Consider the following 11,607-nt stretch of genomic DNA (forward strand, 5'->3'; position numbering starts at 1 on the left):
AGCCCGGGGAGCACCCGAGCTCCAGGAGTGCCTGAGCCCCAGGTACTTCATATTCCAGAGTCCCAGAACCCCAGAGTCCTAGGATCCCCTAGCCTAGGGTCCCAGAGGCCCAGAGTACCAGGAGCCCATAGACCACAAGCCTAGCCACAGTAGCCCTGTAGACCAAAGTACCCGAGGAATCCCAGGACCCCAAAGCTCAAGAGCCTCAGGAAATCCAAAGTCCCAGGAGCCCCAGAGCCCAGAGCCCCAGAACTCCAAGAACCCCATAGCCACAGAGCCACAGAGCCACAGAGCCCAAGGACTCCAGAGACTCAGAGCACTAATACCACACATTCCAGAGCCAGAGGATCTGCAGAGCCCAGAGCCCAGAGCCTCTGAGTTCCAGCAGACCCAAAGTCAATAGCCCCAGAATCCGGAGCTGCAGGAGCTGCAGAGCCCAGAGCCCCTGAGTCCCAGTAGCCCCAAAGACCCATAGCCCCAGATCCCCAGAGACCCACCCTAGAGTCCAAGAACCCCCAAAGCCCCAGGGCCCAAGACCCCCAGAGTCCCAGTAGCCCCTGACCCTGGAGTACCAGAACCCCAGGAGCCCCATAGTTTCAGGATCACCAAGTCCCAGAATCCAGAACCCAGAGCCCCAGGAGCCTCTATGCCTCAGAAACCTAGAGAAACCCGAGCCCTACAGTCCTTTAAGCCCCAGGGCTCCAGCACCCCCGGAACCTAGAAATCTGGACCCCAGGAGTCCTGGAGTCCCAAGAACTTTAAGTGCCCCAGATCCCCAGAGCCCCAACAACCCTGAATTACTAGAACCTTTTGAGCCCCAGAGTCCCAGTGGCCCTAAGGACCCAGGGTCCAGAGCCCCAAAGCCCCAGAATCCCTTAGACCTCAGAGAACCAGAACACAGAGAATTCAAAAAAGCCTAGGAGCACCAGAGCGCCAGAGCCCCAGGAGCCATGAAGTCCCATGAACCCCACGACCCTAGAGCCCCAGAGCCACAACTGCCAAAGAAGCTCAGGAATCCTATAGCCCAAGGAGGCCCATAGATACAAGAGCCACATGACCCCAGAGCCCCTAAGCTTTCAGAACCTCAGAGCCCCAGGAACCCCAGAGCCTCAGATTCTCCAGAGCACCTGAGCCCCAGGTACCCCAGAACCCCGGAGTACAGAGCCACAGAGCTCCTGGAACCTTAATGCCCCAGAGCCCTAGGAGCCCCAGGAACCCCAAAGCCTCAGATTCCCCAGAGCACCTGAGCCACAGGAGCCCCAGAACCCCGGAGTACAGAGCCACAGAGCTCCCGGAACCCTAATGCCCCAGAGCCCTAGGAGCCCCAGGAACCCCAGAGCCTCCGATTCCCCAGAGCACCTGAGCCACAGGAGCCCCAGAACCCCGGGTTACAGAGCCACAGAGCGCCTGGAACCCTAATGCCCCAGAGCGAGCCCTAGGAGCCCCAGGAACCCCAGAGCCCCCAAAGCCCCAGTGCCACCAAACTCCAGAGGCCCAGTAGCTCCAGAGTCCCAGGACTCACAAAGCCCCAGAAGCCCTCGAGGTCCAGGAACACAAAATACAGAGTACCAGAGTACAGAGTACCAGTACCCAGAGTACAGAATTCCAGAGCCCCAGGAGTTCCAGGAGCCCCAGAGCCCAAAGCCCTCGATCCCCAGAACTTCAGGAGCCCTGGAGTCCAAAGACCCCAGGAGCTCCAGAGCTCCAAGGCCCCTGAGCTAGAGGGTCCCAGGAGCCACAAAGCACAAGCAGCCCCTGGACCTCAGAGTCCCAGAGCCCCAGGAGCCCCAAAGCCCCAGGGTCCCAGTACATCAGTGGCGAAAGAGTGAAGACCACTAGTCCCATGGGCCCCAAAGTCCCAGAGCCCTATATCCCCAGAGACTCAGATCCGCAGAGCCCTAGAGCCCCAGGTTTCCGAAGGCCATAGAGACCCAGAGCTCCAGAGTCCAGAGCCTCGGATCAATCAATCAATCAATCAATCAATCAATCATATTTATTGAGCACTTACTGTGTGCAGAGCACTGTACTAAGTGCTTGGGAAGTACAAGCTGGCAACAAATAGAGATGGTCCCTACTCAACAGTGGGCTCACAGTCTAGAAGGGGGAGACAGAGAACAAAACCAAACATATTAACAAAATAAAAAAAATAGAATAGATATGTGCAAGTAAAATAAATAAATAAATAGAGTAATAAATATGTACAAACATATGTACATATTTACAGGTGTTGTGGGGAAGGGAAGGAGGTAAGGTTGGAGGATGGAGGGGGGAGGAGGGGGAAGGAAGGAGGGGGCTCAGTCTTGGAAGGCCTCTTGGAGGAGTTGAGCTCTCAGTAGGGCCTTGAAGGGAGGAAGAGAGCTAGCTTGGCGGATGTTGGGAGGGAGGGCATTCCAGGCCAGGGGGATGACGTGGGCCGGGGGTCGACGGCGGGGCAGGCGAGAACGAGGCACGGTGAGGAGATTAGCAGCAGAGGAGCGGAGGATGCGGGCTGGGCTGTAGAAGGAGAGAAGGGAGGTGAGGTAGAAGGGGGCGAGGTGACGGAGAGCCTTGAAGCCGAGAGTGAGGGGTTTTTGTTTTTGCTTGATGCCTAGGTTGACTGGTAGCCACTGGAGATTTTTGAGGAGGGGAGTAACATGTACAGAGCGTTTCTGGACAAAGACAATCCGGGCAACGGCGTGCAGTATGGATTGAAGTGGGGAGAGACAAGAGGATGGGAGATCAGAGAGGAGGCTGATACAGTAGTCCAGACGGGATATGATGAGTGCTTGAACGAGGGGGGTAGCAGTTTGGATGGAGAGGAAAGGGCAGATCTTGGCAATGTTGCGGAGCTGAGACCGGCATGTTTTGGTGACGGCTTGGATGTGAGGGGTGAACGAGAGAGTGGAGTCGATGATGACACCAAGGTTGTGGGCCTGTGAGACGGGAAGGATGGTAGTGCCATCAACAGTGATGGTAACCTCGGATCCTCAAAAGTCCCAAGTCCACAGAATCCCATAGCCCCAGGATAGCAAGAGCCCCAGGATCACATAACACCAGAAGCCCCGGAGCTCCAGAACCTCAGAGCCCAGGATTCCTGGACTCCCAGGATTCCCGGGAGGCCCGGATTCAAAAGGTCCCAGAGTCCCAGTGTCGTAGCATTCCCAAAGCCCCAAGTACCTATAGACCGTGGGGCCCCAGAGCCCCAGATGTCCAAAGGATCCAGAGCCCCCAAATCCACCAGAATCCAGAGCCCCGAAGTCCCAGCTTCCCCTAGGTCCCAGATCCCCAGAACCCAGGAGACCCAAAGGCCCCAGAGTGCAGAGCCCCAGAGTCCCAGGAGCCCTAAAACCCAAACTCCCTACTCCCCCAATAACCCCAGGAGCCCTAAAGCCCTAAAACAAAGGAGGCCAGAGGCTCGAAAGCCTCAGAGGCCTTGAGACCCAAGGTCCTTGAGTCCCTTGATTTCTGGAGTCCCAAAAAACCTAGGAGCCACAGAGCCCCAAAGGCCCCAAGCCACCGAGTCCCAGGGGTCCATAGCCTCAGAGCCCAGAGGCCCAGAGCCCCAGGAGCACCAAAGACACAAAGTCCCTGAGGCCCAGGAGCCCCCGAACCTCAGTAGTGTCAACGACCACTAGCCCCAGAGCCCGAGGAGTCCCAGAGCCCCAGGAACCCCAGAGCCACAGACCACAAGAGCCAAGGAACTCTGGATATACAATAACCTCAGGAGCCACAAAAATCCAGGACCACACAACCCAGATCCGAGGGGTCCGAGGAGCCCCAAAGTCCCAGAGCGCAAGAGCCCCAGAGCCTATGGAGCCTTGATGTCCCAAGAAGCCAGGAACCACATAGTCCGAGAGATACAGGAGACTCAGAGACTCAGGATCCAGAGCCCCAGACCCCCAGGAGACCCAGAGGCCCAGGAGCCTCTTAGCTCCAGTATTCCAGTATCCTCAGAAACCCAGAGCCACAGAGCCCCAGGAGCTACAGAGCTGCAGGACCACATGACCCAGATCCAAGGGTCCCAGGAGCCCCAAAGTCCCAGAGCCCCAGAACCTAAGGAGCTCTGAAGTCCCCCAAACCCCAGCAATCCCTTAGTCCTAGAAACACAGGAGCCCTAGAGCCCCGGAGTACAGAGCCCCAGAGCCCCAGGAGACCAACATCCCCGGGAGCCCTAAGGCTCCAAAGCCCCGGAGCCGCAGGAACCCCTTAGCCCCAGAGCTCCAGGAGCTCCAGAGACCCAGGATCCCTCAGGCGCCAGAGTCCCTGAACCCCTGGTAGCTCTGGTGTCCCAAGAACCACAGGAATTCCAGAGACCCAGGAATCAAAGGTCCAAGGAGCTTGAGATTCCCAGGACTCCCAGGGATCCAGAAACCTCAGAAACCAGAGAACCCCAGAGTCCCAATAACCCGCAATCCCCAGAGTCCCAGATTCCCAGTGCCCCAGAAGTGACAGAGCCCCAGAGTTCAAGGTCCCAGAGTCTTAGGAAGCCTAAAACCCCAGAGCCCCAAACCCTCTGCACACAAGGAGCCCCAAAGCCCCTGAAGCCCCAGAGCCACTTGTCTGCAGCATGACCTTAGGCAAGTCAATTCACTTCTCTGGGCCTCAGGTCACTCATCTGTAAAATGGGGATTGATACTGTGAGCCCTCATGGGACAGGGACTGTGTCCAACCCAACTTGCTTGTATCCATCCTAGTGCTTAGTACAGTGCCTAGCACATATTCAAAAGCTTAGCAAATACCATTAACAAAGAGAGTTATGGGGCCCGGGAACCCTGGAGTTCCAAGAACCCTAGGAGCCCCTAAGCCACAGAGCCACATAGACCCAGAAACCTCAATGCTTCAAAGACACAGAGCCCCAAATCCCCATGTGCTCTGGAAACCCAGAACCTTAGAGCCCCAGAGTCCAGAACCCCAGAGCCCCAGGAGAATTGAAGTGTTGGAGCTTCAGGAGCTCCAGAGCCCCAAGGTCCCAGAGACCCAGAGCCCAGAACTCCAGGAGCACTGGGGTCCCAAGAACCCCAAGAGCCCCAAAGCCCCAGAACTCGAGAACACAGGAGCTCCAATGTCCCAGGGCCCCAGAATCTCAGCATCCCGAAGGCTCCAGAGACACCCCCCCGAACCCCTGAGCCTCAGATCCCCACAGTCCATAGTCCAGAATTCCAGGAGCCCCAAGGCCCCAGAACCCCAGAGTCCCGGGAATCCCCAAGCTCATGGAGCCCCTGATCCCCAGGAGCCCCATAACCCAGATTCTCAAAGCCCCAGAGCCCCAGGAATCTCAAAGGTCCAGAGTCCCAGATCTCCAGAAGTCCCAGAGCCCAGAGCCTAATGAGTCCAAGTAGCCCCATAGCCCCATAGCCCAAGATACCCAGCGACCCAGATCCCCTGGAGTCCCAGAGTAAGCCCTGGCCCCGGTGTAGTAGAACCCCAGGATCAGCCCAAATCTCCAGGGTCCAGATTCCCCAAGCTCCATGAACCCTGGAGTCCCAAGAATCCAAGGAATCCCAGAGCCCTAGAGTCTCAGAGTTCCTGAGGTATAGAGGCCCAGGATCCCCAAAGTCCTAATAGCCCCTAGGCTCCAGATCCCAAAATCCCAGGAGTTCCAAAGCACCAGTAGAACAAAGTCCCCACAACCCCACTACCCCAGAAGCCCCAGAGTGCATAATACCACAGTCTCATGAGCTCCAAAGCCCAGAAGTCCCACATTCCCGGAGGCCCAGAGCCCTTGAAGTCCCAGGAACCCAAGGAGTCCCAGAGCTCCAGAGCCCCAGCAGCATAAAGTCCCTACAGGTCCAGAGACCCAGAATCTCAGGAGCTACAAAGCCTTAGAGAACCAAATCCTCAGGTGCCCTGGAGACAAAAAACACCCAGCATAGGGAGCGGGGGAAGGCGCTGAGACAGGCAGTATGTGCGCACAAACCGTACCCAACGGCTCAAGGCCAAACAGACTCAACAACAGCAGATAAAGAGACCAGGACAAGGAAACCAAGCTTGCACCTGCAAGGCTCGGAGGCAACCTCAAGGCCACATCCGCAGCCAGCGATGGTTGGCAACGGGTGACTGGGGGCGAGCCAGAGCAAACGCTTCGTGACTGGACAGAGCTGTTGCTAGGTTAGTGGCTGGAGGGCGGCGTGTGCTACATGGCAAAGCCTCGATACGCCATTCCCCGAGAAAACCCTGCCCCCGGGCAACGGAGGCTATAAGAGACGAACAAGACAAGGGAGGGGGGGCGCTCGCTCGCTCCCTCTCTCTCTCTCTCTCTCGCTCTCTCTCTCTTTTAACCATGTAACCGTTGATAGCAAATAAACGGCAACCAAGCTTTGAACCTCTGGCTGACTCTTCCTGGTATGAACGCGCGGGCCGCGTCCGGAGACGTCCGAAGACCCGGAGAGGGTAAGAACCCGAGAGTTGCCCCCGAAACCACGGGGAGCAACGACCCAGGACCAGAAGAACTCCAGAGATCCAGAGAACTAGAGCCCCAGGAGACCCAGAGCCCCAGGAAACCCAGAGCCCAGAGCCCCAAAGTCCTAAGAGCTCCTAGGATCAAGAGCCCCAGATCCTCAGAGGCCTAGGAACCTAGGAGTCTCAAGAACCCCCAGGAGCCTCTGAGCCCCGGAGCTCCAGAGCTCAAGGATCTCCAGAGCCCAAAGAGCCCCATGGCTCCAGAGCCAGAGCCGCAGAAGCCATAGAGGCCACAGCCCCAGAGTCCTAGCAGCCCCAAAGTCCCAGAGCCCCTGAGCCCCTGAGACAAAGAAGTCCCAGAGGCCCAAAGTCCAGAAAACCAGAACAACAGGAGGCCCAAAACCCCAAGGTCCTAGCACACCAGTAGTCCCAGAGACTCAAGAGCCACATAGCCCAGAGCGCCATAGACCCAGGAGCATCAAAGCCCCAGAGCTCCAGGTGATTAGGAGTCCCAGGAAACCCAGGATACCCGGAACCACACAGCCCTAGAACCACAGGAGCGATACCCGGAACCACACAGCCCTAGAACCGCAGGAGCCCTAGAGCCTCAGAAGCCCGAAGTCCCTGGAACCCCAGGAAAGCCCAGGCTCTAGAGCCCTGGAACCACAGAGTCCCTAGAATCCCAGAAACCCAGGAGCTCCAGACTCCAGAATCCCAGATACCCAGGAGATCATGAGCTCTAAGAGGACAGTGACCAAAGAGCATTAGAACCCCAGGCACTCCAAGGTCCAAGAAGCTACAGAACCCAGAATCCCAGAGTCACAGGAGCCCCATGGCCCCAGAGCCTCAGAGCTCCAGAGGCCTCAAATCTCCAACTGTCCCAGAGCCCCAGAAGCCCCAGATCCCCAGTTGCCCCAGAGCCCAGAGCCCCAGAGCCCAGAGCCCCAGGAGCCCCAAGGTCCCAGAGCACCAAAGACCCAGGAGCCTTCAGGTACCGGAGCCCCAGAACCCCACACAACAATAGCTCCTTAGCCTTAGAGCCAAAGGAGTCGCAGAGCCCCAGGAGCCCTGGAGTCCCAAAAGCCTAAAGAGTCCTAGAGCCTCAGATCACTAGAGCCTCAGGAGAACCAGAGTCCCATGTGTCCCAGGGCCCCTGGATCCCCAGAGCCTCAGGAGGCCCAAGGCCACAGAGTCCCCAGCAACCCGACAGGCCCAGTGTCCAGAGGCCCAAAGGTCCATGTGTCCCAGTGTTCCAGGGCTAAGGGTCTCTGAATCCCAGAAGCACCTGTGACAGAGCCCCAAAGCTCCAGGAGCCCTGGAGCCCCAGAAACACCAGGAAACATAGAACCGGAGATCATCAAAGTCCCAGAGCAACAGGAGGCCCAACACCCTAGGACCTCATGCACCCCAGGGCCTCAAGAGCCCCAAGGCCCGAGAGCTCCAGAGACAAAGGAGCCCCAAAGCCCCAGAAAACCAGAGATCCAGGAGCTCCCAGGTCCCAGAGCCCCAGAAGCCCAGTGGCCCCGGAGCCCCTGAGACCCCGGAGCCCCTGAGACCCCGGAGCCCCAGAAACATTAGAATCCCAGAGTCCAAGAACCCACAGGGTCACAGATTTCCAGAACCCCAGGCGCCCAAGGCTCCAGAGCTCCAGGGCTCCAGGAGCCCAAGAGCTCCAGGAGCCCCAGAACAAGGTCTCCCAGAACCTCAGGAGTCCCAGTGCCCCACGAGCCACATGGCCCCAGAATCCCAGAGCCCCAGGAGTCATAGGAGTCCCAGGAGTCCCAGGAGTCCCAGGAGCCCCTTATCCCAGATCCCCGGAGCCCAAAGAGCCCTGATGCACGGTGAACACCAGGAGCCCGAACAACCCGGAGCTCCAGAGCCCCCTGAGCCTCAGGGTCCCAGAACGCTGGCGCCCAGGAGCTTTAGAACCCTCTAGGCTCAGGATGCCCAGAGCCAAGACTCTAGGGCCCAACTACCCAGGAGGCCCAGAGACTCAGGGGCCCCAAGGACCCAGAGCCTTAGAGCCCCACGGGCTCCAAAGCCCCAGTGCCTCGAACTCCAGGAAATCAAGAGCCCAGATCGTCCGGAGCCCAAAGACCCCGGAACCCCAGAGCCCAAGGAGCCAAAAGGCCCCAGAGACTCAGACCCCCAGGACACCAGAGCCTCAGTAGCCCGAGAGTGCAGAGCCCCAGTAGCCCACCAGATCAGAGCCCCAGAGTCCCAGTAGTCCCAAAGACCCAGATCCCCAAATCCCAAGAGCCTCAGGAAACCTGTATTCTCTAAAGTACCAGGGGCCCCAGAGTCCCAGACACTCAGAGCCAAGGGAGCTACAATACCCCAGAGCCTCGAAAACCAAGAAGCCCAGAGCCCTAGGAGCCCTACAGCCTGAGGTGCTCCAAAGCCGCAAAGTCCCAGATCCCGAAGAGCTCTATTGTCTCAACGCCTCAGAGCCACAAGAGCCCAAGAACCCCAGGAGCCCAAAGCGATAGAGTGCCCGGAGCCCCAGAGTCCCACGAGACCCAGAGACGCAGAGCCCAGAGCCTTAGAGCCCCAAATCCAAGGCATCAAAGAGCCACAGAGCTACCGAACCCTAGAGCCCCAGCGCCCCAGTGTCCAGAGTCCAAGAACTCCAGAGCTCCAAGAGCCCCAGGGCCCTGTAGCCCCAGAGTTCAGAGTCTGTAGCTCCAGAGCCCTAAGAGCCCCAAGAATCCCAGAGCCCTGGAGTCCTAGAGTCCAGAGACCTAGGAGTCCCTGAGTCCCAGAAGCCCAAGTTCAGGGCTCCTGAGTCCAAGGAGCCCCAAAGCCCCATAGAAAGTAGCAGGCACCCTGGAGTCCCAAGACGGGATGGATCCCCAGAGGCCCAGAGGCCCAGGAGCCCAGAGACCCAGGATCATTTAGGCCACAGAGTTCCAGAAACCCAGGTTCCCCAGAGTTAAAGGAGCCCCAAGGCCCCAGAGCCGCAGTGCTCCAGAAGCCCCATAGCCCCAGGAACTCCAAGGTCCCAGAGGACCCAGTCCATTGTAGTCCCAAAGCCCTAGAGCCCCGTAGTTCAGGCTCTCAGAGCCCCAGTAGCCCCAAGACCTCAGAGCCCAAGATCCTCAGGATACTCTGAGCCCCAGGAGCCCTGGACAGCAAAGAACCCCAGGAACTCCAGATCCCCAGACCCCAAGAGCCTCAGAGGCCAAGGAACCTAAAGACATCAGAACCCCAGAGCTCCAGTAGCCCCAGAGGCACAGAAGCCCTAAGGCCATCTAGCCCCCTACACCCAGAGTCCATTAGCCCCAGAGCCCCAGAGTCCAAGGTCCCAGGAGCCCCACAGCAACAGTCACACCAAGAACAAGGAGGCCATGAGACCTCGAGACTCAGAAGCCCTGGAGTTCCAAGAATTCTAGGAAACCCAGTACCTCAGAGACCCAGGGTCTCAGGAGACACAAAGCCTCAGAGACCAGAATCCCCAGAACTCCAGTTTGCCTGAAGTCCCACGCAACCCAGGACCCGAGGAAATCTGGAGATCCAGAGATCTAGGGACCTAGGAGCCCCAGTGCGCCAGGGTTTCCAGAGCCCCAGAGGCCCAGTAGCTCCAGAGGTCAGAACCCGGATTAACAGGATCCCCAAGACCCCAGAGTCCCAGCGCATTAATGTCCCAAGAGCTCCCGGAGACCCCAAATCCGAGAGCCCCAGGAGATTTAGAGTCCCTAAAGCGCTAGGAGCTCCCGAACCACACAAAGCCCCAGAGCCGTGGGAGCCTCAGAACCTCAGCAACCTCGAGTACCCAGTACCCCAGGAAACCTAGAAGTACAAGAGCCTCAGAGTCCAGAGTCCCAGAGACCCAGGACCCCAAGAGCTCCAGAAGCCGCGTGGCCAAAGAGTATCAGAGCCCCAGGAGCTCCATAGCCCCAGGGGCTCCAGAACCCAGAACCTTAGAGTCAAATGAGCCCCAGGTCTTAGAGCCCCAGATCCTCAGAGCTATAAGAGACACAGAGCCCTAGGAGCCCCAAGGTCCCAGAACCCCAAATCACCAGGAATCCCAGATACCCAGGTGCCCCGGAGTCCCATCTGCCCTAGAGTCCAGAGTTCCAGAGCCACAGCAGTGCCAGAGCCCCAGGAGCCCCAGAAACCAGGGTCCTAGAGTCCCTGGAACACCAAAGCTCCAGAACGCCGGATCCCCAGAACCTCAGGATCCCTGGAGTCACAAGGAAAGCAGGAGTGTTAGAGCCCCAGAGCCCCTTAGCCGCAGAACCTCAGGAGCCACAAGGTCCCAGAGTACCAGAGACGCAGCAGGCCCACGGTCCCAGAGTCCCCAGGCTCTCGGAGCCCAAGAGCCCCCCTAGCCCCTAATTACCTCAGCCCTGGATTCCTAGAGCCTCAGGATCCCTGGAGTCCCAAGAATCCCAAAGCCCTATTGCCATATAGCCCCAGAGTCCAGGAGCCCCAAGGACACAGAGCCCCAGAGCCTGAGGAATCCTTGAGTCCCATGAACACCAGGAGCCCCAGAGAACAGAGCCCCAAAATCTAAGGGGTCCCTTAGAGCTCCAGGATCTCCAAAACACCTGATCCTGAGTAACAGGATTTCGAGACCCCCAGGATCACTAAGACTACAGAGCCTAAGAGCCCCAGATTCCTGAGCCCCAGAACAACAAGAGCTACAGAGCCCCAGGAACCCCAGGTTGTCAAAGCCCTAGCGCCCCAGGATGCCCAGAGTCCCAACAGGGTGAAAGTCCCAGAGCCCCTGATCCCTAGAATCCAGCATCCTTGGAGGACAAAGCACCCCAGGAGCCCAAAGAACCCCAGAGTCTCGGTAGCCCAAAGTCCCCAGAGCCTCAGAGCCCAGAAGACCCAGAGAACAAGAGCGTCAGAAGGCCCAGAGCCCCAGGAACCCCAGGAACCCCAAGACCTCAGAGGCCTAGAGCCTCGGGAGTGCCAGAGCCCAGAACACCAGACCCTCAAAGTCCCAGAGATCCAGATCCCCAGAGCTCCAGGAATTCTGGAGTCCCAATAACCCCAAGAACCCATACACCCAGTGTCCAAGAGCCCCAGAGCCCAAGGAGACCCAAAGATCCAGGAACCCCAAAGCCCAGAACCCCAGATTCCCAGGAACCTCAAAGCCCCAGAGCCCCGGATCCCCCAAACCTCGGGAGTCATGGAGTCACAAGAACCCAAGGATCCCCAGAACTCCAGATTCCCAGTAGCCCCAGGATCCCCAGATCCCTGGAGTCCCAAGGACCCCAT

General features: G+C 58.4%; 1 protein-coding gene across 1 annotated transcript; it reads left to right on the forward strand.

Annotated features, from left to right (window-relative positions):
• The first annotated feature begins 3,800 nt into the window (after window positions 1-3,800).
• Window positions 3,801-11,377, forward strand: LOC119924297 (protein PELPK1-like). Its single transcript, XM_038743204.1, has 5 exons — window positions 3,801-3,923; window positions 4,081-4,253; window positions 9,871-10,153; window positions 10,444-10,641; window positions 10,946-11,377. The coding sequence occupies exons 1-5, from the start codon at window positions 3,801-3,803 to the stop codon at window positions 11,375-11,377; spliced, it is 1,209 nt and encodes a 402-aa protein (XP_038599132.1).
• The last annotated feature ends 230 nt before the right edge of the window (window positions 11,378-11,607 follow it).

The sequence above is a fragment of the Tachyglossus aculeatus genome, unplaced genomic scaffold (genome assembly GCF_015852505.1).
Source record: "Tachyglossus aculeatus isolate mTacAcu1 unplaced genomic scaffold, mTacAcu1.pri scaffold_92_arrow_ctg1, whole genome shotgun sequence".
Classification (NCBI taxonomy): domain Eukaryota; kingdom Metazoa; phylum Chordata; class Mammalia; order Monotremata; family Tachyglossidae; genus Tachyglossus; species Tachyglossus aculeatus.

Bases quoted from the DNA above. Each gene is read 5' to 3' on its own strand.
- LOC119924297 (XM_038743204.1), top strand. From the start codon at position 3,801: ATGTCCCAAGAAGCCAGGAACCACATAGTCCGAGAGATACAGGAGACT. The intron at 4,254-9,870 runs GTAGCTCTGGTG...CACGCAACCCAG, and splicing joins CCAGAGTCCCTGAACCCCTG to GACCCGAGGAAATCTGGAGA. The intron at 10,642-10,945 runs GTACCAGAGACG...CCTGAGTAACAG, and splicing joins AGGAGCCACAAGGTCCCAGA to GATTTCGAGACCCCCAGGAT.